This window comes from Oncorhynchus clarkii, chromosome 6, assembly GCF_045791955.1.
Source record: "Oncorhynchus clarkii lewisi isolate Uvic-CL-2024 chromosome 6, UVic_Ocla_1.0, whole genome shotgun sequence".
NCBI lineage: Eukaryota > Metazoa > Chordata > Actinopteri > Salmoniformes > Salmonidae > Oncorhynchus > Oncorhynchus clarkii.
In genome coordinates, this window is record NC_092152.1 from 55,199,431 (window position 1) to 55,219,780 (window position 20,350).

Below are 20,350 nucleotides of genomic sequence, written 5' to 3' on the forward strand. Positions count from 1 at the left end.
CACTAAGTAGAGTAGCCAGGAGTAGTATTGACAGTATGTCAAGTAAGCATTCAGTGCCCATGCTGAAATGTCTGGCAAGCCAGTTTAGGCTACACAGTATGGCATTTATGCAACTTTATATTGTAGATTTTTACCTTTCCTTTTGCCTTTTCCCCTCTAATTCTTTCATTTTTATTTTACAAAAATATAGAATATTTTAATTTTGACGTAGAGGTCGACATTGAGGAAGGTTTGTAGAAATCTTTATTTTTATTATATATTTGTATTGTTTTTTAGAATGAATAGACTTTCATTCTAAATTTGTATTTGTCCCCCTCTGGACTGCCATGTTGATGTATGGCATTAGGTGGATATTGAGGACCTGACAAAAGTTAGAATTTTCTCTCAAGTACCCCGTTTTCTATGTTCCCAATCCCACATGGTTGCCTGATTTTGTTATGAGAAAATTTGTGAGAGAAAATAAGAAATGCATGTGTTAAACTCAATAGCCCCACACTGTGTGTGACAGCTGCCATAGCAAACCAACGTTTGTTTCTTTTTTCCTTTGATGGTGATTTGTTTTGAATTGACTGTTCAGATGACAGCCCGACTAGTAGCCCTGGCCCAGACAGTCCGGGTATGTTATTGTCTGGTGTGGTAGTTTGTTTTGCCCTACAACTAGCTCCATCTTTGACCCTTATTCGATCCTACCTACCGGAGTCCATATTACTCAAGTTGCATACTAGGAGATATACCTGTATTTTCATTCATGTATATCCATATCCTTCCCTCTGTTTCCTTGTTATTCCTCTCTGTTTGGTGGGAGTCTGATGCGCGATGATGCACACATTTATAGACGACAGATCTCTTAATTTGCATACATATTATCCCCTTTATGTGGCATTTTCACTGGAATTTGGTGTTTTTCTCTTGGTTTCCCAGCAGGGTTGGGGTCAAGTCTGATTTCAAGTCCACTCAATATTTGAAGATGAATTCAGTTCCTGAGTGGCAAATTACCCATCGCTTTCGATTAGGATTTTTCATTTCATCGATTGAAGTACAATTGATTACCCAAGTGGACTGGAATTGAAATTAAACTGACATGATCTCCTTGCAGTCTGTTGCCTTGCTTGCTGGCCTGTTCAGTGGCTCTCCATCATTCTTGTGTGTTCTCCGTCTGAGTTCTCTATGGTCAGACTGGACATAGACCCTTAAAATTGGCAAATGCTTTCTCCCACCCCTAAATATGTCGGGATCCTAACAGAAGTAACCTAAATCTGATTGGTCATGAAATTTAATGGCTATAACCTTTTTAGGTTATGTCACGCATTTTTTTATTTTTTAAAAATTATTATTTTTTTTTTTAAATGTGCTGCCCACTTCCTTGGTCTGTCTCCCTCGCACTTTCTTTTTCTCCCTCTCTCTTTCCTGCTTTCTTTGTGTACTCTGTCAGTGTGTTGCGGTGCATGTGTGTTGTGGGTTGATGTTCAGACTGGTCCGGTCCGGTGTCCCTCTCTGTCCCTCTTTCCACTTCTCTGCACTAATTCTGGGTTTTGTGTCCAGTATTTGGACTAAATTCTCTAATGGAGATAATTACAGAGGCCGGCCCGGGGAGCGGAGAAGGTGGGTTCCGACCTTTAAAAACTGTGTGGGCTGCATGCTTCTCCTAGCCAGTCAACTACATCTCCCAGCATCCTCCTCACTCACCCCCTCATCCTCTGTCACCTGACATGCACCATCGAGAGATCATTCATCGTCATACATCATCGAGTCTGTTCTGTTGTCTTTCACCATCCACAGTGACTGTTGCCCCAATCACTAACCTTTGCAGAGTCACTCAATCCATCTACACGTCTTTGTATTAGTTTGGGTTGGGCCCTCACAATCTTAGTTTGTTAGAAGCTGTGCATCCCATATTAACAATTGCGAAGATGATGCCATTTTTTTTGTGCCAATCTAAGTCTGCATTCCACAGTATTGTATGGGACCTGACAAGATGTTGATTCGAGTTGGTCAACATCAGCTTTCCCATTATTCTCCAAGCCAAACCAGAAGTTATATTTGCATGTTTGGCCACCTCTTTGGTCTCTCACATACACACCTAGACCTCCCATCACCTTGCCAGTGGAGGCAGGCCTTAGCCAATCAAAACTGCCACCCTGTAGGTAAGGCATGACATCATTCTTCCAATGCTTTGAGTTAGTTTTAATCAGTGTTTAATTGATAATTGAATTAAGCGGTGCAGTTTCGCAGCACCAAGAGTGCTGTTCTGTCTTACTTCCTGAACTCATAGTTACCGGTTTTGATTGGAGTTGTCATTGGACACTTAGTTGGCTTTGTGGTTAATGAGCATCTGTACAAGTACCACAGTGATCAAATGGAATGGAATTATTTGAAGTCCTGTGATGCATGTTGTACAACTTATGGACGATACTTCGGAAAATGTGCGGCAAAATGTCATCATTGTCAGGTGAGGTCTTTGGTAACATGTGGTCATAAAGCCTACAATAATGCATAAGTAATGCCATGACAAAATCAGATATACCGGTAACAGAGGATGTCTGTTTATGACAAAGAACCAATACATTTTTGGTGGCTGTTTTTTATTTGTATCCTCACTTTCAAGGCATTACCTTTAGCCTAAATGTACAGTGTCAAACAGGTGACCCCCCCCTCCCTGGGCGAAAACATTGTTTCCAAGTCATTAAAAAAAAGTGTGATGTTGAATCAACGTGGAAAACTGATTGGATTTGCAAAACGTCATCAACGTAAGGGAATCAATGTGACGACAACAACCAAATGTAAACCAAAAAAAGACGTTGAACTGAGGTCTGCCTAGTGGGTAAGCTATGTAGGCGCAACAGTATTATAATCAGTTTGATAATAATATTGTTCACAGGCCCAATCTCTGCAAGTGATCCACCATACCTTTGTATAACATGGCACTGTGCGTTCATGTGAGTGTGTGTCTGTCTAACTGTACAAGGTGACTAACAGTGTGAACACTACAATATGTATCTTCCCGTTAGCCCTGTGTGTGATTGTTGACCCATCTTTATTTTTAGTTATTTTTCTGCATGACACAACTTGTCGGTCTTGTTGCCATGCAGATTCCGCTCCAATCTGACATCTGCTAATGTGTGATGCCCAAACACAGCGCCATTTTGACTCCTCCTTGATCTGTTCCTCACCTTTTAGTGTCTGAATATGAAACCTGTAGCTCAGCTAGTCATTAGCTAGTGTCCCTGCCCCTGAAAATGTGTGTCCTTTCATATATGCAGGATGTGTCCCATCTTCTTTGTCTATTAGTCTTTGATGTGGTTATCTAATTAGTACATCGTAGTGTGATTTGGGGGCTTTGTAGTGAAGTGTATAAGCTCATCCTGTATCAAGTCAGCTAGTATTTCTGTTTGTATGTCTCTGACTTGTCATTTGTTATGGTTTTGTGCTTTCCATGGTATTTACTAGATACTTCACTGTTCTATATGGCTCCTGCAGGAGGCGCCCGCGGTCCCCCCAGGGCCCTCGTTGACCAGAAGTCGTCGGTCATTAAGCACAGTCCCACAGTCAAGAGAGAGTCCCCTTCTCCCCAGGGTCGTGCCAACAATACCAGGTAACAGACCACTATGAGACTGTACTACCAGGACATTGCTGACTGACTAATGCTGACTGACATTTATTTAAATTAGTTTACCACCTTCATGGCATAAAGTCTTCATGGTATAATGTTGGCCATCAAAAACAAAAGTTGGTTGTCATATAATGTCAAATTACAGACCTGGATAGGTAATATATCAAACCCCTTTAGGAGAAGGGTTGTCTAACTTAACTCTTGGAACTACCCATCCCGGATCCGGGAGAATTGTCATCAACTACACTAATTAGCATAGCGCAACAGCTAAAAACTATTACTAGAAAATATTCATATTCATAAAATCACAAGGGAAATATAGTGAAACACATCTTAGCCTTTTGTTAATCACCCTGTCATCTCAGATTTTGAAATTATGCTGTACAGCCAAAGCAAGACAAGCGTTTGTGTAAGTTTATCGATAGCCTAGCATAGCGTTATGTCCAGCTAGCAGCAGGAAGCTTGGTCACGAAAATCAGAAAAGCAATCAAATGATTTTTTACCTTTGATGAGCTTCGGATGTTTTCACTGACGAAACTCCCAGTTAGACAGCAAATGTTCCTTTTGTTCCGTAAAGATAATTTTTATACGCAAAATACCTCCGTTGGTCATGTTATGTTGAGAAATCCACCGGAAATCGCGGTCACGACAACGCCGAAAATAATTCCAAATTATGTCCATAATATTGACAGAAACATGGCAAACGTTTTTTATAATCAATCCTCAAGGTGTTTTTCAAATATCTATTCGATAATATATCAACCGGGACAATTGGCTTTTCAGTCGGAGCGAGAGGAAAAATGACTACCTCTGTCTTTTACGCAAGAATCACTCTGAGAGCCCTCAGTTGGCCACTGACGCAATGTAGTCGTTTACGCTCATTCTTCAACATAAAGGCGCAAAACTAGGTCAAAATGCTGTAGACACCTTAGGGAATACGTAGAAAAAGGAATCTGGTTGATATCCCTTTCAATGGCCAATAGGTGTGCATAGGAACACAACGGTTTCAAAATAAGAGGCACTTCCTGATTGGATTTTCCTCAGGGTTTTGCCTGCAATATCAGTTCTGTTATATCCACAGACAATATTTTTACAGTTTTGGAAACTTTAGAGTGTTTTCTATCCTAAGCTGTCAATTATATGCATATTCTAGCATCTGGTCCTGAGAAATAGGCGGTTTACTTTGGGAACGTTATTTTTCTAAAAATAAAAATAGTGCCCCCTAGTTGTAAGAGTTAAGAGCCAATGTTGACGTACAAAAAGGGGGAATGTGAACGGAGTGACTGAACCAGAGCTGTGTGTGTCCCAGTGAGAACCAGCAGTTCCTGAAGGAGGTGGTGCAGAGCGTGTTGGAGGGCCAAGGCGTGGGCTGGCTCAACATGAAGAAGGTGCGCCGCCTGCTGGAGAACGAGCAGCTACGCGTCTTCGTGCTGAGCAAGCTGAACCGGGCCGTCCAGTCAGAAGAAGATGTCAGGCAGGAGGTCATCCGTGATGTGGTGAGTGGCTCCACCCACCCAGGTGGGGAGAAAGGAATGGGGCAAGAGAGGGGGAGAAAGAACATTTTAATTAAATAATATCTTACAATTAAACTGTGTGTGTGTTCTACTCTTCAGGAGATTAGCAGGAAGGTGTACAAGGGCATGTTAGACATACTGAAGTGCACCGTTTCTAGTCTGGAACACTCGTACACCAATGCCGGGCTTGGAGGCATGGCCAGCGTCTTCGTTCTACTGGAAATAGCACGCACCCACTACCAAACCAAAGGTAACGTTCAGAAAACCTATACTCGACTGAAAGTGTCAACATTTTCTCTCAAAGGACACATTCAGTCAGCATGTCATGCCTCCTCCCAAAACTATGACTTAACTATTTCCTCTGAAAAAATGAAAGGTACTGATGCTTGATTCTTGTTTGAAAGTGCTTATCAGCGTTTCATATACTCCACTTATTTAAAGGCAACGTAAGTATTGGATAGGAAAAGGAGTACAATCTGGAGAATTTCTTCTAGCAACTCATTTGAAAAGTAAGCAATATGTTTTTACAGCAGTGAGTTCTGGTTTAATCTCTCTGAGTCAGTACTGCCAACGCATGCCTCATTTTTAGGTGACTTTTGCAGTTTGTTTAAGCATTCACCGAGCAAATTTGGGTCATGAGAGCAGAAGCCAAAACGACTAGGGATATGACAAACGATAACGTTTAATAGAATTCCACTCAAATTCACAGTGCAGCTTCGCCGCTGCCAGCAACGGGTTGGGTCTCAGTGCGTCCCTTTCAGATGTTTAAGCATTGCACCTCTTCCACCATTACTGTACCTCCCACTTTGCAAAGTTTACATTTCCTTCTTCATCTAACTTCTTAAAGTATTGCAATACAGGACTTCGCTGCTGTTTCTTGCCTTTCTCTGCCTTTTTTCCAACTGTTAACGACGATGGCGTAGTGGTGGAGTCGAATACAAAATAATTGATTCCTCGACTCCATGCATGTCGAGTCACATTTCTTAGTGTTAAGAATCGACTCCTAAGATTCAGTATTTTTGGAATGGAAGTAACTGATTAGTTGCCGTACTTCCGAGAACACAAACACTCGCATCTTTCATAGATAGCTAGCAAGGGATGGAGAGAGAGGGGAGGGGCACAGTATAGGCAGGTCGGTCACCAGGCAGATAGGTCTAGTGCTATCAGCAATCAAAAGCTGTATTTCTTGGCTTACAAAGTCTCGCAACTTCAAAAAGCAGGGCCTATCAACAATAAATAAGCTAGGATATTCGACACGCAACAGACCGAAGACTGAACACACTCGCATCACTAGCGAAGAGAAAGAGCAAAGGCGTATGTAATCATTAGTCCAAATAGTTACAGGCGAGCCAGTGTGATGGAGAGCGAGGAGGGGGCAGGCAGAAAAACAAATGTGTTCAACTATGGGGCAAAACAGACTGGGTTGGCTTAGATTGTTGACTTGAAAACTATAGTATCCAATGTTTATTGAAAACATAATTACATTTGCACAATGAGCACTTGTTGTCTCTCAAATACATCTTTGCAGTTGATGATTAGCTAGCTAGTGCATTTTTTTTTGCCATATTTGCATTGACATGAAATCAGTCAAAATACCTCGGAACAAGAACTAGCTGAAATTAGTTACTTACAATTCCCCACATGGCAGTTTCTTGTCACAACTCACGGACGTATGCGCATCGTTTTTGTGTCAGCTAACCCATCTATATGTCTTGGTAATCTGTTTTGCATGCCTCGCAAATTCACCAATGTAGACTAAAGTTATATTTAAATTCAATTACACAACGTTTCTAGTTAGGCTATAACACGGAAAATAATATGTTTTGTGATCACTGCACTGCTATTTTAATTATGTGGGTAGGGGGGGGGGGAAACAGCAAAACACGTTTTTTTCGGTTTGGGATTTTTCTAAATGTTAAGGAACCCAATTTCATTTTAGCGTTTAAACGTTCACACCCCTACAAACAACTGTCTATTCTAACCTTCAAACCTACCACTGCAACTCTATACTTTTTCTTCTCTCGTTACTATCTCTTCCCCTTCTTCCCTATTCTTCTCCCTTTTTCCTTCTTGGTGGCCCCAGTAGACCCAGAGAAGCGCAAGCGGAGCCCCAGTGACTCTGCAAGCAGCCCGGGCAGCAAGGGGAGCCCATCTCCCCGCATGGAGGGCACCAAGCCCCCGGGGCTCCTTCCGGTTCCCCGTCTCCAACTGCCGCACCCCACCTCCGGGGGCAAAGGCACCCGCCACTTTGACACCCGGAGTCTGAACGAGGAGAATTTTATTGCCTCCATTGGTGTGTAACCCACCCCATCCCCCCTTGCATGCACTCTGAGAGCACCCCTTGCCCCCCTGCTCACCAGTCTAAACCCTGCCCTACCCCTTGACCCACCTCTCTCCAACCAGGCAACAAGGGGCATGTTGTTCCCTTCCTTAGAAAAAGAGCTCCTTATGATATTCCATTCACTTTGACCCACACCAGTGATGTGCGCCCAATGGTCAGCATTTGAAGCTGTAAAACTCTGAAATATATTTAGAACGTAAATACGGTATGCTGGTTTGCCATAATATTTGGACACAGGTTGCATATTTGCACATCATGCAACTCTAATTCAATTTGACAAATAACCACATTTGAATTCCAGATCTGGCCTTGGATAATATGTTGCTATGTGTGCGAGATTGGAACAGCCTTGAGCGGTGTAGGCGTGTGTGAAATATTGCATTGAGCCCACCACCCACGGCCTGGATGTGTTGTGTCCCTCCCCACCCTTCTCTGAATGTTGAGTGCCCCTGTTTGCTGCCACCTCTCGTGGAGTCCTCCTTTGTTTGCCTTCTAGCACCTTGACTGCATGTCTTCGTTTTCCGTTGTCTTCTCGAAACTCCAAATCTGCAGTACTGTGCTAAGGAGTCTGAAGACCTGTCTCTGCCTTTACTGCAGGTTTCCTTAAAGCCCTCTGTACAAGTAGCAGCTCTCTCAGCTCTAGCATGGAGGGTGGAGCGTCACTCCCCAGTAAACAGGCCCAAGGAAGAGACAAATTTCATGCTCACCGTTAGCAAGCCACGGTTGGAGTTTAGCTTAGGGATAGGGCTAATTAACACTGAACATCGTGGAAAAGGAGCGCCGCATTGCTTCTCCTTTCAACCACCTTTCTTACTTTGTTACTTTGGGTCTGTATACAGGGGACAGATTCACCCAACTCCCTCAATCTCCCAACCTAAGCTCACTTCACCAGCCCCTTTTTTCACTTTGGGAAGATGCAGCTTCAATTCTACGGAATGTCTTTTTGAGACTTGCACCCCTGCTTCTGCAACAGCTCCATTCAACCTGCTGGCTAGCTGGCTGGCCACTCCACCCCCATCCCATGCCCTTCACAAAGCCCTGCTGCCTCTGTCACCCTGGTTCTGGAGAGCCACACACTGCTAGACAATAAGTTAGCGCCTCGGTCACAGAACATTTTAAAGGAACCCCAGTATTCCACCTTGTGTGGTTCTCCAGGACCATGGTCCAGGAGTGTTGGGTGTGTTGTAATGTTACACCTCAGTAGCAGTAACTGGCAATGGATTAAACTTTGCATACATATAATTATGTCATAGTGTTCCATATTGCCAAGCTGAAATGTGACTACTCTCAGACATTACAAAACATCCTCTATTGTTAAAATAACAGATTTTTTTTTAATGCCTAATTTTGTTTTATGTTATGGTTTATCTAATGCTCATCCTCCATACCTGCCTACTCAACCAGCTCTCTGACACTCTCTCTGTCTTTCTCTCCTTGCTTGCAATGCATCTTGGGTAGAATTGTGGAGCAGGCACCATGAAAAGGATAAGCAAAAAGCTATGGAAAAACAACAGAGTAAGATATTTTTCACACACAAAACAGACTGGGGTATTGCATAACTGCCAGCTCTTAACATTTCCACGCCCTTCTCTCCACCTTTCCCCAACTTATGTTTATTAGTCACAAATTATTTAAATAGTTAATATAAGTGATCATGTTGACATGGATAATGATTCTAGGACTAGGTCTATAATCTTGATTTGAGGTGTGTTCGTAATGGTTTTTTTTTTGTACATTTTGGGTGAATCAAGTCTTGATATCGGTGGAATAACTGAGTTACGCTTGCATATCTCAAATCAGGAGTTAGAACATAGTGAGTCTCTTACTCTCCATAGAGATACTCTGTCATACGTTTGCCAACAACTTGTTCCATTCCTATTTCCTGAGTTGTGAAGAAGTCATTGGAAACGTAGTCTGTCAGACACATACCCAATCGTTCCCTGTTTTTCCTGGGCTCTTGAGGTTCTATCAAGGTTGAGACAGTTGTGGCATTTCATTTAGCAAATGTCCTTTTCTGGAAAATCACTACGCGGCCAGAAGGTAAATTGTACATGGCACTTAAAAAATATATATCTGATAACTGAGCCATGAATGAATACACAATAGAGTACAAACATTGCTTGCAGGTTTGTTGGTTGCATGACCAAATGTATCACAGAAGTTATGGTTACATTTGCATTGAACTATTATAATTGACTGTACTTTCTTCCAATGTCAAGGTTTGATATCCGGGACTCTTCGAAATGTACAGATTGCAGGCCAGCATTTGTTTCATTGTAGTAAAATGTTCCTAGAGGTGCATTATGTGAGTCATAACAAGGTGTTTCTGCAACAACTGACTGATAAATCAACAACAGCGCTGTTGTTCAATGCTTGTCTAAAAGCAAACTTGTGCAGAAAATGGTCCCCTATTTTGACTGTCCCTCAGTTTGTCTGCATGCCTAACTGCCTGAGTCTGTATGTTAACTTTGACCTCTTTTTATATTGGTATCTGCCTTTGTCAATTACAGTTTGATCTACATCAATCAATATTCCTACTAATTTTGCACTCTGCACTTGCCTCTCAATAGTCACATGCTTGGTCCTTTGAAAGCTGACCACTGGATCATGTTCATTAGGGCACACGTACCAATGTTTTGCAACCGAAAACAATTGAGATAGTATCTCTCTGTTTTGGGCTATTTACTTCTGTTTTGGCCTACTGAACACATTTATTTATTTTATTTATCTTTTTTTTATGCTTCCTGAATATAAAAAACAACAACATAGCTGTTGTTCATTGAATTCCACAACAAAAAAAAGAAAGACAAGATCCTCCGGCTGAATGGAAGTGTCCCTATTTTAGTGCCAGTATTTCCGGTCAATCCCAAAGTTATGGTGTTCCTTGGTCAGACACACACCAATAGCGTTTGCTGGCAGAGAGTACCTTGCACCTCTGAACGTAATTTGCAAACCGAGTGCGCACCAATTTCACATGGAGAATCGTGTGAAAAGTATCGTCAGTCAGATCGGAAGACGAACGCTAAATCCACATTCAGTGCGACGTGTGCGAGCCTTTCAATAGCAGTTAGGTCACCACCCCCCCCCCCCCCCCCCCCCCCCACCTCTCTGCCAGTTGCCAATCATGTGACACTTAGTAAGGGGGCAGTGTGGAAGTGCGCATGGCACCCGTGCTGACCTCAACATGTATCCTGCAGGAGCGGAGGGGGCTAAGAAACAGCACCCTGAGCTGACCGACATGGAGGAGAAGAAGTCCCAGATCAGTGCTGACAGTGGCCTCAGCATCACCTCCGGATCTCAGGTCTGTTTTTATCCAAAGCCAGCTCTTGTAACTAAGGAAACCACAAGTGGAATCTGACATTTTTCACGTCGGTTATCTCACAACTCTGGCGCTTGGGGGCCACAATGTCTGCTGGTTCTCATTCTTGCCTTTTAGTCTGATATAGACCTGGGCAACCAGGGTTGTAGACTGAGTGTTTGGAATTTGATGACATGGACTCATGAATTAGTATTAAGGAGATGACAAAAAACAGGAGTCACTACTGCCCTTGAGAAGAAGTTAATTTCCAATGTTTCTATATGCCTCTGTCTGCTCACCTCTCTCTTTCTCAGTCTTTCTCGGTCTTGCTTTGCAGAAGAGTGACACAGAGTCTGTGACCAGCACTGAACCGCCAGTCCTTACCCGAAGCACCAGCCAGGACTCAGAGGCCAGCACAGTGGTAGGGCATAGCCAACACAGATAAACAATCTCACCCCAATCCTAAACCCCTCTCAACCTTACCTCCGTGTGACTCATCCCAAGGACCGCTTACTCCCAAAGTGTGATTTTTATCCTTAGTCTAGTCTTACAAGGTTTACACTCAAGCTCAAGCCATACATCCCCAGTAACACTCATCGCAAACCAGGTTGCTTCCCAATCTTACTATATTCTGAGCTTGATTAATTTCTAGTCTTTGCTAACTTTGGTCCTACTCATCTCTTGTCTTGCTTTGTCTCAGCCTGGCACAATGGCTCTTGCCAAAACCGTACGTGTCACACTAACCTACCTCATCCCCAGTGTTTTTTAGCCTTAGTGTAACTCAGTGATCCTCAAAAAAAACCTGTTGAGGAGTACTGATCTAACTCTTGTCTCTTTTGGCCTCAGTCGAACACATCCTGTGTGTCTTTTAGCCTTACTCAGTGTGAGTTCTCTGTCTCAGTATGCCTGATATTCACTAGTCTCCTGACACTTTGACCCCTGACCCTTCCAGATAAGTAACAGCTCAGGGGAGACGCTGGGAGCTGACAGTGACTTGAGTAGCACCGCTGGAGAGGGCTTGGGTGGCAGGCAAGCCCCCCACCTCAACCTTTCCAGGGGAACACTGTCCGACAGCGAGATTGAGACCAACCCGGCCACCAGCTCAGTGTTTGTGAGTGGGAAATCCTTCCTGGCTGCCTGATTCACCAGTTAATATTAGTGCAATTGTTTTGTTTTTGGGGGCGTTTTCTAGATGTGCAAATGCATTCCCTGCAGGGCATGAAGTCTGCCTGTGGATGTCAAACTTGTAAATGCAGGATTGAGGGGTGATTCCAATTTTTGAATGTCTTTGGCAAGATGAAATTACCCCATGATATGTTTTGTGGTGTTTGCCCAGGGTAAGACCCAAAAGATGAAGTCTGGTGTGAAGGAGGCGAACGCTAAACTTGTGCCTGTCCTGGCTAAGGGGCCTCCCGCCCAGCCCTTGGAGGACATAAGCATGAGGATTTACCTGTGTGATGGCCTGCTGGGTATGTTCCAAGATGGCTGATGTTTTAGAAAGGCTGTGGTTTAATATCTACTCGTGTCTTCTTTAGTCTCCCTCTGTTCAACTTTGTGGTAAAAAGTTACAGTAAATATGTAGTAGACACAGCAAGATGTTGCATGCACAAAGTAAACAAAATATTAGGTCAATTTCCACATCTAAGAGCGTTGAAGCGCAAGGCTAAACGTCTCTACTGTCTTGCATCGTGCTCATCTCATATCTGCGGTGCTGCTCGTTGTAACGTCATCTCGCAAAGTCTACCTTTTTTAAAAGTGAATCCTTCCTATAAGGCAAAACACAGATATACACAACCAGTCAAAAGTTTGGACACGCCTACTCATTCCAGGATTTTTCTTTATTTTTACTATTTTATACATTGTAGAATAATCGTGAAGACATCAAAACTCTGAAGTAACACATGGAATCATGTAGTAACCAAAAAGGTGTTAAACAAAAGTACTTATGATGAAAATTACAGGGCTCTCTCATATTTTTAAGTAGGAGAACTTGCACAATTGGTGGCTGACTAAATACTTTTTTGCCCCACTGTATGTATATATGTGTGTGTGATTTGTCAAACTCTTTATCTAAAACTCTTTCTCACTATTTGACTAACACTGCATGAACTGTACTATAAAGCGTGAAGGTAGGTCTGAAGTGAATGAGGTTGGGTCAATTTATTTGTCCTTTCACCCCTTCTCTCTCTGCTTTTGGCTTGCCATTAACCCACTCAGCTCTGAGCTTAACCCTCTTTGCTCTGCTGCTCCTCTTCCTCCCTGCTGCGTGTCCCGGGAACACCTTGCAGGGCGCGACAAGAGCTCCATGTGGGACCAGCTGGAGGATGCTGCCATGGAAACCTTCTCTCTGAGTAGGGCTGACATCTTTCATCTTTTGACCTTCTATGTTTATGCTTGGATGCAATGCCCACCTGGGTTCTGGTGCTCACTTGTGTATTCTCTGGTGCTTTGATGTGGTGCTTTGATCTTTACCGCCACTGGATTGCCCATCACACTGAGGGGTTTGTATTGTAAACAATGTCGCAAGGCTCCTATGAATAAGTAAACAAGAGAAAATGTCTATTGGTTAAAAAAAATACTTTTCAACAATCACATGGTCAGGTGTGTTGTGTTCGTATGGATGTGTGTTTGTATGGGTGTTCGTTCGTTTGTTTGTGTGTGTGTGTGTGTGCAGTTATGTAAGGTTCTGTGGGATCATGTGTCTGTTAATGCATGTCTACTGGCGAGTGTGGGGTGACATGTCGTTGTCAGTGTGAAGGTGATTTTGACCTAGTGATGATTTTGTACAGTAACACTAATTTTGTGTTTTTGTGTGCCCTTGTGATTGTGGTCATGATGTGTGTGACCTTTGGACACAGATAAGCCAATGTGTGTTATATTTGTGTAGGTAAGGAGCGCTCTACACTGTGGGACCAGGTCCAGTTCTGGGAGGATGCTTACTTGGATGCTGTCATGTTGGAGAGGGAGGGGATGGGTATGGACCAGGGACCTCAAGAGATGATTGACAGGTACAGGTTGCCTATTAGAGTGGATCTGTATTTTTGAAATGTCAGCCATCCTTGTATAGCTGTGTTTCCTGTTTCGAGTCTGATGGTTACCACTGTTTACACAGATACTTGTCACTCGGGGACCACGACCGTAAGCGCCTGGAGGATGACGAGGACAGGCTGCTAGCTACTCTACTGCACAATATGATCGCCTACATGCTAATGGTTAAGGTGGGTCTATCACACACAATGTTTGACTCCGTAACCCCCGTATGTCAACTGCAGCAACTACAAATGTTAAGATAGGTAGGCATCATATATTTCCCAATGTGTCTTGCTAAATGTGTTTTTCTGTCTGTTTCTGTCTGTCCAGGTGAGCAAGAATGACATCAGGAAGAAGGTGAGGCGTCTGATGGGGAAGTCCCACATCGGCCTCAGCCACAGCCAGGAGATCAATGAGTGTCTGGACAAACTGGCTAATTTGGTAAGAACGAACCAAGGGTTCTCTCTCTTCAATAGAATAGGAGCCACTAAGGCGGGTCAACTGTTCTACCAAGTGGCATATAGATTAAAAGTTTTATATGGTCCTTCAAAACAAGATAATTTTATGCAACACATGTTTTTAGTGTATGTGAGATTATCAGTGTTGCTGATACAGTATCTCTGTTTAACCCGCTAGAGTCTAAGCCCTGTCTAAGCCAGGAATGAAACATTTGATTTGGCATTAATTCTATTACTCATAGAAAAGTATTGAATAACAGATTCACTACATGGAACAACAATCCCCTAGAAAAATCTAAAGGAAGTTTTTTCTTATATCTTAGAGATATAAGAAAGATCAGGAAATGTGTATTATAATTTGACATGTATTTAACCCCTTATCTTTGTCACTAAACAGTCTCCATATATACTTCCATTATTTTAAAACTGGTACTGGGGACCTTCAGATGAGGCTTGTGGGCTTCCTAGAGCAAAACAACCGACATGTACAGTACCAGTCAACTTTGGACACACCTACTCATTCAAGGATTTTCTTTATTTGTACTATTTTCTACATTGTAGAATAGTAGTGAAGACATCAGAACTATGAAATAACACATATGGAATCATGTAGTAACCAAAAATGTGTTAAAAAAAATAGAAATACATTTTATATTTGAGATTCTTCAAAGTAGCCACCCTTTGCCTTGATGACAGCTTTGCACACTTGGCATTCTCTTCTCTTTTTCAAAAATAAAGAAAAACCCTGGAATGAGTAGGTGTGTCCAAACTTTTGACGTGTTTGTGAGAGACTCACCTTTCTACAGAGGGGTCATATTACTGTGTAGCCCAAACTGTTTGGATGCTACAGACAGAAGTTGGCAGATGGGTCTGTTACAACTTCGTAGAGCAAAACGGTGAACACCATCGGGTTTGTGAGAGTCATATTTCCACAGAGGGGTCATAATAGTCTTATAGGCTAAACTGTTCAGACGCTACAAACGTTTTTGTGAGAAGACCAATTTTCTGGGTATCTCGTAGTCTGACAAACACCGCTCTTCTAATTCTGCCACCTTTCACCACAGATGTGGTAGGGCGATCTCGGCGGATGCGGTGGATTGAGATGCAGCCCATTCAACAACAAAAAACATATATCTAGCTTAAACAGATGTATTTTGACTCAGATTTATTTATGTTAATTATATTTCCATGGGGCCTCAAAAAATTTAGGAGAAGCGTTAGAGTCTTGTTCACTCACATTTCAGAATGGCCGCGAGCTGTCCATCAGACCTAGCGGAAGCCGTCACATCAAGAAGCAGACCTTTGTGGTGCATGCTGGGACAGACACCACGGGGGACATCTTCTTCATGGAGGTATGAGATTCACTTTCCCGGACCTTCCTTGTACTTAGGCCTTGTTCATGTTTTTTTATTGTGCCCAAGAGATGCATGAAAGCCAGACAAGAGTATCTGAATAGGTCAAATTTACCAATCATTGCCAAGAACTGTCAAAATGCTGCAATTTGTAGTTTCAGTAGATCAAGTGTTTAGCTCTACAGTAGATATCAAATAATTGCATCCTTTTCCTCTGTCCTTTTCCCCCATTCAGGTGTGTGACGACTGCATAGTCCTGCGCAGCAACATCGGCACAGTGTATGAGCGCTGGTGGTACGAGAAACTCATTAACATGACCTACTGTCCCAAGACCAAGGTGCTGTGTCTGTGGAGACGCAATGGCCAGGAAACTCAACTTAACAAGTTCTACACCAAGAAGGTGAGCCTCTACCGCCCGCTCGCGTACTGAAATACGGCTAGCAATTATGAACACCATGATATCCGTGTTAGTAGAACCTCTGATTAAGGTGACTGTAAATGTGGTGACTTTCGTGTCAGACTTTGTATAGACACTTTTCCTATTCCATAGTGCATAATCTGAATTCAAATGTTTTCTTGTCTAGTGTCGTGAATTGTATTACTGTGTGAAGGACAGCATGGAAAGGGCTGCTGCACGACAGCAGAGCATTAAACCAGGTATGTGTGCATGTTGGCTAGACCCTTTGAGGCAGCACCAATGTATGATTGCTCTGCGTTTTGAAAATGAATAGCTCTTGGGCAATGGTATTCAAAGTCTGGGTCGGGACCCCTAGTGGAGTTGCAGAGGAATAGCAGTGGGATTGCCTAAATATATATTTTTTAAATATTTAAAAACATTTTTTTTAATTTTTTTAGAGAGTACAGATTATTGTATGGGACAATATACAAACGTTTATGAGAAAGATCATTTTAAAAATGAATGTATTGGATTCTTTTCATTTTGATAAGAGAGATGAAAATGTAATGAATTGAAGGTTATTTGTTCATGTAAAAATTGACATTTTCCAGTTTTAAGATTGGGTCATTGCATTTGTCAAAAAAAATGGCGTCCCCAGAAATGCTGGCAAACAAAATGGGGTCCCCAATGAAAAGGTTTGTATACCACTGCCCTAAGGGCTAATAGCAGTTAGTAATAGTTCATAGTCTATAGAAAAGTGTAACTTTAGGGTGTAGGAATAACTCTGAGTAAAGGTGAGCTCTAGATTACTGCTTTATCACCCAATAAATTCTATAACCTTTTGAGTCAATCAGCTCAGTTGGCCAAGTAAAGAGTTTAATATCTGTCATCACTAACACTTTTCAAAAGAGATGTACAGCAGAATGGATAGGGGAGGGATCCTTTGGTTTAAGCGATCTGCCCCTCTCTCCATAGGTCCAGAGCTGGGTGGAGAGTTCCCTGTGCAGGACATGAAGACGGGCGAGGGAGGACTGCTGCAAGTCACCCTGGAAGGCATCAACCTCAAATTCATGCACAGCCAGGTAGGAGGCCTGTATTACCACATACACACATATACAATATATACACACACGCACACATACACACACGCAAAACCACTTAACCTTTTTCCACCCACCTCAATTGTTCTCTTTTTCTATTTTCTTTCTTTCTCTCTCTCTCTCACACACACACACACACACACACACACAACTGTGGCTCACTTCCTCTAAGGTCCCTTTAAAAAAAAGAGAGAGAATAGACGGCATTTCGGGTTGTTTATGTTTGACATTGATAAATATTTTATAGCCTACTGAATTGAGTGTAAAAGCAGAGTACATTTTGAAGGTACTTTCAGTCACTGTTTTGATCATGACCTTAGAGGAAGAATACATTTTTGTGCTTTGTCTTTCTATGATTTAAAAGATGTTCTGTTTTATTTGTGCAGTCACTAAGATGTGTGTTTCAAGAAGAAAACGCATATCCACTTAAACATTTCTGTTAAAGGCCTCCCGAGTGGCGCAGTGCTAGAGGCGTCACTACAGATTCTGGTTCAATCCCGGGCTGTGTCGCAGCTGGCTGTAACCGGGAGACCCATGAGACGGCGCACAATTGGCCCAGCGTCGTCCGGGTTAGGGGAGAGTTTGGCAGGCTGGGATGTCCTTGTCCCCATCGCGCCCTAGCGACTCCTTGTGGCGTCCGGGGGCATGCATGCTGACTTCAGGTCGCCAGCTGTATGACACAGGTGCGGCTGGCTTCCGGGTTAAGCGAGCAGTGTGTCAAGAAGCAGTGCGGCTTGGCAGGTCGTGTTTTGGAAGATGCATGTCTCTCGACCTTCGCCTCTTTCGAGTCCGTACGAGAGTTGCAGTGATGGGACAAGACTGTAACTACCAATTGGATATCACGAAATTGGGGAGGAAAAAAGGGGTTAAAAAATATAATAATTGGACATTTCAAAAATATATATAAAATACAAAAATATTATGTTAATACTTAGCATTCTTACTTGTGGTGCCCAAACCTTGTCGTCTGTTCGTGTGTGTGGGGGAAGGCGAGTGTTCTGTTTGTGTTAGAGAGATTTCAGAGGTCAGAGATAAGACGGATGACCTTGTGCAAAGACTTTTCATTAATAATTGCCATTTTATTTTACTGTTCTTTTAAAGTTTTGTCCCCTTAAATTCCCTTGACCTGCATATGAAAGTTAGATGTGAATACTTGAAGAGGTATTTTTCATCTTTTGGGGGTGGGGCATTTCCATTTCCTTAATCAACTTGAGTAAGAATATAATTGACCTCAGTCCTCACCACTGTCACAAGTAGATATTTTTGGACTGAAAGGAAATGCTTGAATCTGAAATAACAATTATACAATTGCTCCGCCAATGATTGAGGGTCATAGGAGTGGGCACTCATTTAATATAAGCAAAGTGACGAAACACACTGGACATATCACACTGTAGGATTGGGGCAAAAACGCATTGAATCAACACAGAATGCCTACTCATAAGGTAATACTCAATTGTAGTAGAATAGAAAAGAATGTTTCTGACCACTACATTCTTTATGAAAGGTCCTATCTCTTTGAACTGCTTTCTTGATTTCTTTAGATCACACAGCGCACCTAATTGAAAGTTGAGGCTAGACATTGCAGCGGCCAATCGAGAGTGTATTTGATTGTGCCTTCTTTTTGATGCAACACTTCAACACGTTGGTCTAATTTGAGCCACCTAACAGGTTAGAACACGTTGCTATGGTTGAAGAACAGTTACATAATTGTCATCATCATATAGAATTGAACAAGGGTACAAGAGTCATAAGTTTGTAAAAAACCCTTTCCCTACTACAGACACCTAACTTGCCTTTTAAGGAACAACACATAAGTTTGTGCACACCAGTTTGTGCAACCTCATTGTACGATAATGGTCATGGCTCTCATTGAGATGCTGCTTGGCAAATTCAAACCACCTCTTTTTCCACCTTCAGCTCTGCAGGAGCTTAAGCATCAGTAGTAAATGTCATATTCATAGACATCATTCACGCAATAACAAACACTTAACAATCTTGTTGTAAAGAACTTTTTCATATAATAGTTAACGCCAACCCATTACATTTTCCCAGTGCAGGCCCACCCAAGCTTCCAGTGTCAGACATGGGTCAACGTAGGGTTAAATACGTTGGCATGTTACAGAGGGGTGAGGTTGTTATAGGTGACGGCCTGTTTTGTTGGGGAGGCGATGTGGCAGAGTGCCCTCTTGTACCTGTGCTACTGAGCTGTTGGTACCAGCCCTTGTTGCTGGAGGAGGGGGCATGGAGGGCATTGGGGGTGGGAGTGGGTTCCCAGCAGTCAAAACGGGTTGAAATAATGTAATTACATCGTGTATTATTATTGGTTTTGGTAAGCTGGTAGTAACTGTCATTTTCTGGGTTAGGCCCAGGAACAAACCAAAAAAAAGGACCAGCTGTTAAAAGTATAGACTCGACCAACTTTCAGTAGTTATTATTTTTCCACCTTTCGTAGTTTAGCACTTTATCATTCCAGTAGAAATGTCTGTGATGGGTATATTATATTGGCATTGATAGCTGTTAATACGTCAAGTCCTGTCCATTAGGTTGATTGTTTTTTTGGGGGGATAGTGCAGCGCCGCCTTTGAGCGCCGTCCAGTGTTTGTGCTCTTCTGTCCGATAATAATTCAATCCGTTTCTCTTCCATGCTCTCTCCCCCTGCAAGGAGCGGAAGGTACACAACCTCTGCTGTGTTTATTTGTTAGCGGTTAAGGCATTTTTTGGGGTTGGGTTATTTTTCCACAATTGTTTTTAGCTGTGTGTGGCAAACTTTATTTTATGTGTTCTCATCTCTGTTTTCATATGGAATTTCCATGTATTCTAAGCATTACATGGGCCACAGTGCATTTGCATTAGTCGGGAAAACCAGATTTAATAGCAGTCACCATTGCTTCACTGTTGCTTCACAATGGCTTTGCTGATTCACACGAAGGCACTATAAGTGCGAACAAATTGCCATATTATAGTTTCATTCAGCAAGTAATCATTAATAGCACTCACTTCATCATAGACCTTCCCACAATGCATTTCTACTCACCCAACCCCAGCCCATGTAAGCGTTCAATCATGGAAACTTCTGTTTTGTGCTTTCCTATTTCTTTTTGGTAGCGTTTAAAAGCTTGCAAATACCATCCATTTTTCCCTTTTAGTATTGACTAGATGAGAATTTAACGTTGTTCATTTTCTATCTGAAATGTTTAATTTCAGCCTGTTGTCATTGAGTTGCTAATGTTCTGTCTTGCTGTTTTTG

General features: G+C 42.4%; 1 protein-coding gene across 20 annotated transcripts in view; it reads left to right on the forward strand.

Moving 5' to 3' along the window:
* LOC139411302 (MAP kinase-activating death domain protein-like) overlaps positions 1–20,350 on the forward strand; it is an 80,083-nt gene that overhangs the window by 41,979 nt on the left and 17,754 nt on the right. For 3 of the 20 annotated variants that reach the window (XM_071157440.1, XM_071157439.1, XM_071157452.1), the window contains exons 16-35: positions 191–229; positions 578–616; positions 1,543–1,602; positions 3,478–3,592; positions 4,920–5,106; positions 5,224–5,374; positions 7,208–7,417; positions 8,924–8,980; positions 10,663–10,766; positions 11,101–11,184; positions 11,716–11,874; positions 12,100–12,232; positions 13,052–13,114; positions 13,651–13,771; positions 13,876–13,981; positions 14,124–14,234; positions 15,496–15,603; positions 15,839–16,003; positions 16,188–16,260; positions 16,976–17,082. In XM_071157440.1, the coding sequence (XP_071013541.1) occupies positions 191–229; positions 578–616; positions 1,543–1,602; positions 3,478–3,592; positions 4,920–5,106; positions 5,224–5,374; positions 7,208–7,417; positions 8,924–8,980; positions 10,663–10,766; positions 11,101–11,184; positions 11,716–11,874; positions 12,100–12,232; positions 13,052–13,114; positions 13,651–13,771; positions 13,876–13,981; positions 14,124–14,234; positions 15,496–15,603; positions 15,839–16,003; positions 16,188–16,260; positions 16,976–17,082 (2,192 nt within the window). Of the gene's footprint in view, positions 1–190; positions 230–577; positions 617–1,542; positions 1,603–3,477; positions 3,593–4,919; positions 5,107–5,223; positions 5,375–7,207; positions 7,418–8,923; positions 8,981–10,662; positions 10,767–11,100; positions 11,185–11,715; positions 11,875–12,099; positions 12,233–12,980; positions 13,115–13,650; positions 13,772–13,875; positions 13,982–14,123; positions 14,235–15,495; positions 15,604–15,838; positions 16,004–16,187; positions 16,261–16,975; positions 17,083–20,350 lie in introns of those variants that run through there. The other 17 variants (XM_071157457.1, XM_071157446.1, XM_071157450.1 and 14 more) reach the window with 15 other exon arrangements.